The sequence below is a fragment of the Melanaphis sacchari genome, unplaced genomic scaffold, assembly GCF_002803265.2.
Source record: "Melanaphis sacchari strain LSU unplaced genomic scaffold, SCAv2.0 Contig91_pilon_pilon, whole genome shotgun sequence".
Lineage (NCBI taxonomy): Eukaryota > Metazoa > Arthropoda > Insecta > Hemiptera > Aphididae > Melanaphis > Melanaphis sacchari.
The window spans coordinates 1142-5028 of record NW_020271649.1 but is presented as its reverse complement, the minus strand read 5'-3'; the positions used below and the strand labels follow the sequence as shown (position 1 = coordinate 5028).

The following is a 3887-nucleotide window of genomic DNA, read 5'->3' as shown; positions in this document are numbered from 1 at the left end:
TCCAATTATTATTTACATACAACATTAAATATTGATACTTATTAAATATAATAATGAAAAATGATTACAAAAAAAATGTATTTATTTATCTTAAATAGTTAATGTAGTTTTTTTACACTGAAATTAATTTTCCCCTTTTACTCCTCATATTAGATTTTCATTACAAAAAGTTTTCAGACAAATTGATAAGTTTTAACACATGCCACAAAAGGGCTAATGTTTCAGTAATAGAAAGATATTTGAAATCGTTAATTTTTTTAATATAATTAACCATACATTTTGAAATAATAATTTTACAAAAAAATTTTATAGACGTTAATTACATATTAATATTATTACAATAATTTAATATTTTTACCTATTTTTAAATATTTAACTTTTAAAATTATTTGAACTTGATTATAAAAAAAAAAAAAAAATAATTAATAATTGTTTGTCAGAGTAATAAACAAAATGGGTTCTATATAATGTGATTTAAATTAATGGAAAGTTTCTTCCTGCATTAACGGGGAAAGGGTTAGTTGATTGACTTCCTATAGTAATGATATTATTAAATTTTCTATAAGTCAACAAAAGAAAATCACTTTAGTGACGATTACCGAGAACTTATAGAGTGGACGATCATTTTTCTAGTTGGTATACTTTCTAATTTTATTCATTTTAAAAACCTGGTGCCATTTATCATACCCGTTGTATGGCCAAAGCTATTTATAGCTTAAAAATGTATTTATTTCGCGAGAAATTTCGAACAACAGTGAAAGAAACTGCATTATGAAATATTTTTTTTTTGTTATTCAACTCTACATTAAAGTATGGTTTAACGCATCCTCTACTATCAAAGCACCTGCACAAGAGTTAACTTTTATTAAAAATCTTTTAAATTATAGTACAATAGATAAATACACATTTCAGATTGTAATTTAAAAGTTCTATGGTCACCTATGGTATTTGTTGGAAGAGTTATGTGCTTTTGCTTTTTTGATGAAGCTGTTTCGATTGATATGAAAAAAAAAATGGTAAAAGTGCTTAACAATGAAGAAAGTACATCAAAATTGTTATAAACTACACAATGTATAACGATATCTGCAAAAAATTCTAACGAGCTATTAGAAAAAAAAAATTGAAGATTTTATATGTGTAAAAACTAATAATCTATTTAAGCGAAATGCCATAAACACAGATTTTCTTAAACTTGACTTGTCAACTTGGAAAAGTAATGCTAATTTTCAAAAAACAATAGCTATTTAAAAAAAAATTCTTGTTATCAACGATTTCGCAAAAATAGGTGTAAAGTTAATAGAGTAATCTAAAGACAAAATTACTAAGAATGAATTACAAAAACAGTATTTATTACAAGTTCTTAGCGACTACCGCAAAAAATTCCATGACCACAAAAAAGAAACGCTTGTTACATCATTATAAATTGAGTTGTATTATTATATTTTAAAACGTATTTCATGTAATTATTTATAACCCAAAATTAGTTATTTATTATCTATAATTAAATTAAATTATTATTTTTTTTATCATTATTTTAATTACGAAATCTATAAAATATGTGCTGATTTTATACTTATAATCGAATACACATAAAAATTTAATATTTAAAAATAAAATATATGATTAAAAAATTATTAAAAATTTAATTTCTTATAACTAATGTTGCTGAAATTTTAATGCAGGATTTGTATTTCTAGAGTTATGATTGGTAATGTTAAAAAAAAAACTGAAAATTTTTGTTATTAACTTTTTTTTAAATTTTAGAGATTTTATGGCACGGGTTAAATTTAATCAATTTATCTGAAACTTTTTATACATACTTTTTTTTAGTAATGGAATAGATTAAGGGAGAGTAATTAAAAAAAATTATATAGTTCGTTATCCAGTATCACGCTACTCACAGCCCACTTGTGAGCCTCGAGACCTAGGTTAGGAACCACTGAATTCTATGCAATACTAAAGTTACATGGTAAGTCAGTAAAAATAATATCATATTTAAAAAACGGGAAGGTTTGTAACCACTTTTTGTACAGTATAAAATAAATATGATGAGTTTATATCGTCATCATACACACTTTAGCTTATCTATTAAATTTTAATCCAACGATAAATCATCACATGAATGAGAAAAACTGTAAGAGATAGATTAAATTACTGAGAATTCAAAATAGATTTATTTTGATACTTATGTAACTTTTTTTTATTATTAATTAAAAGGTATCTTGAATTATTTTTTTCCAAAATCATTGCATTATTTTAATAAATAAATATTATTTAATTATTAAAATAGTATATATTCATATTACATATTTTAGAATCCAAGAGTAACTTAAAGTTAAACTATATGAATAGATTCGTGATTAAATAGACAAAATCATAACACTAGTAAAAACGATTTAAAAATGTTAGTGTAGCATTGCGCATATTTGTAAACATTTCAAACTCCCGCGTGTTATATAACTTAATAGTTATTATTAAACAAAATAATTAAAATTAGTATTTGTAATTAAAATATATAACTTATTATCCATTAAAGAATTGTAATTATTTATTTTTTGGTTCCAGAATGAAATATTTTTGAGATTTTTGGTGTTAAATTTTCAATAATTAGCATCAAACGAACATTTTTAATATCAATATTTTAAGAAGAAAGAAAAAGTTTTAAATATTCTAAAATAGCTTAATAATGTATAAGTCATTTGTTTTAAATATACATGTATAACAAATCTGTTTTTGATTTATAAAAAAAAAAAAAATATATAAACATATATCAATACAAAATAAATATATTTATTGTTCTGATCAGAATTTAAAATTTCTTAATAATGTATATCAATGTAATATTATTTTAAAAATTAAAATATATTATAATATCATTGATTGTATTAATAATATTAAACATGAATTTATTTTAATTAATAGTAATTATATCGTGGAGAATTTAGTTATTTTTGTATTAATTGTACATATATATATTTTAACTTGCATTGACGATAAAATATTCTAATAATGATAACACATTTATTATTAATAAACTAATCTAATTTAAATTAATATTCTAATTAAAATCAACAGATATAAATGCAGTTGTAAATATGAACTAGTAAAATAAATTAAATGCGTATTGTTTTTGCTATTTAATAGAAAATAAATAATTAATTATTATTTATTATTTAAACACAAATGAAAAAAATTATATTATGTTTAAAAACGTCATGACTCAAACCCACAAGAATATCAAGTTAATACAGCTTGTTTTCTCATTATTAGGTTAATATACTTGTAAACCTATATTTAACGAATAAATAAAACATACAAATCTTAAAATATTTATAATATAACATCATACCTAAATATTATTTAACTTTACATAACTCCTAATTTCATTAAATTTACCTTTCTACAGTTAAAATTAATATTATTCTTATTTACGTAACTATGTATTTTGGTAATTTTTGTATGACCTAATTTTGATCATCTAATTAAATATTAATTATAATATTTTAACTTCAGTGTGTTTATAATATACCCGAATACTTCTAAGTATATAATATTGATTTATAGTACTAAAATAAAATCTAGATAACTAACAATAAATTTAACTGATTTTTTCTGAAAAGCAAATAATGAGTGTATAAATCATCATTAAAAATTTTTTCGACAGTTAGTATTTCAGACTTTTATCAATTTCATAATCAAGAAAAATAATGAATAGGCATATTTTAATTTATTTATATTATATAAATATGCCTTTTTTAAAGTATTAGAATATTCTTCAACGTTCATCTATTCAAGTGTTCTGAGTTCCATAATATAAATCCACATACTTATTAAACATATTCTTCATCTCTTCTGCTAAAAATGGCAAATGAAAAATCAAAAGGTAA

The 3887-nt window shown here is 20.9% G+C and overlaps 1 protein-coding gene across 1 annotated transcript in view; it reads left to right on the top strand.

Annotated features, from left to right (window-relative positions):
* Positions 1–1061, top strand: part of LOC112602913 (myrosinase 1-like) — a 4574-nt gene extending 3513 nt beyond the window's left edge. The window contains exon 10 of the mRNA XM_025351272.1: positions 913–1061. Coding sequence (XP_025207057.1) covers positions 913–1061 — 149 coding nt within the window. The remainder of the gene's footprint in view (positions 1–912) is intronic.
* Positions 1062–3887: the final 2826 nt, after the last annotated feature.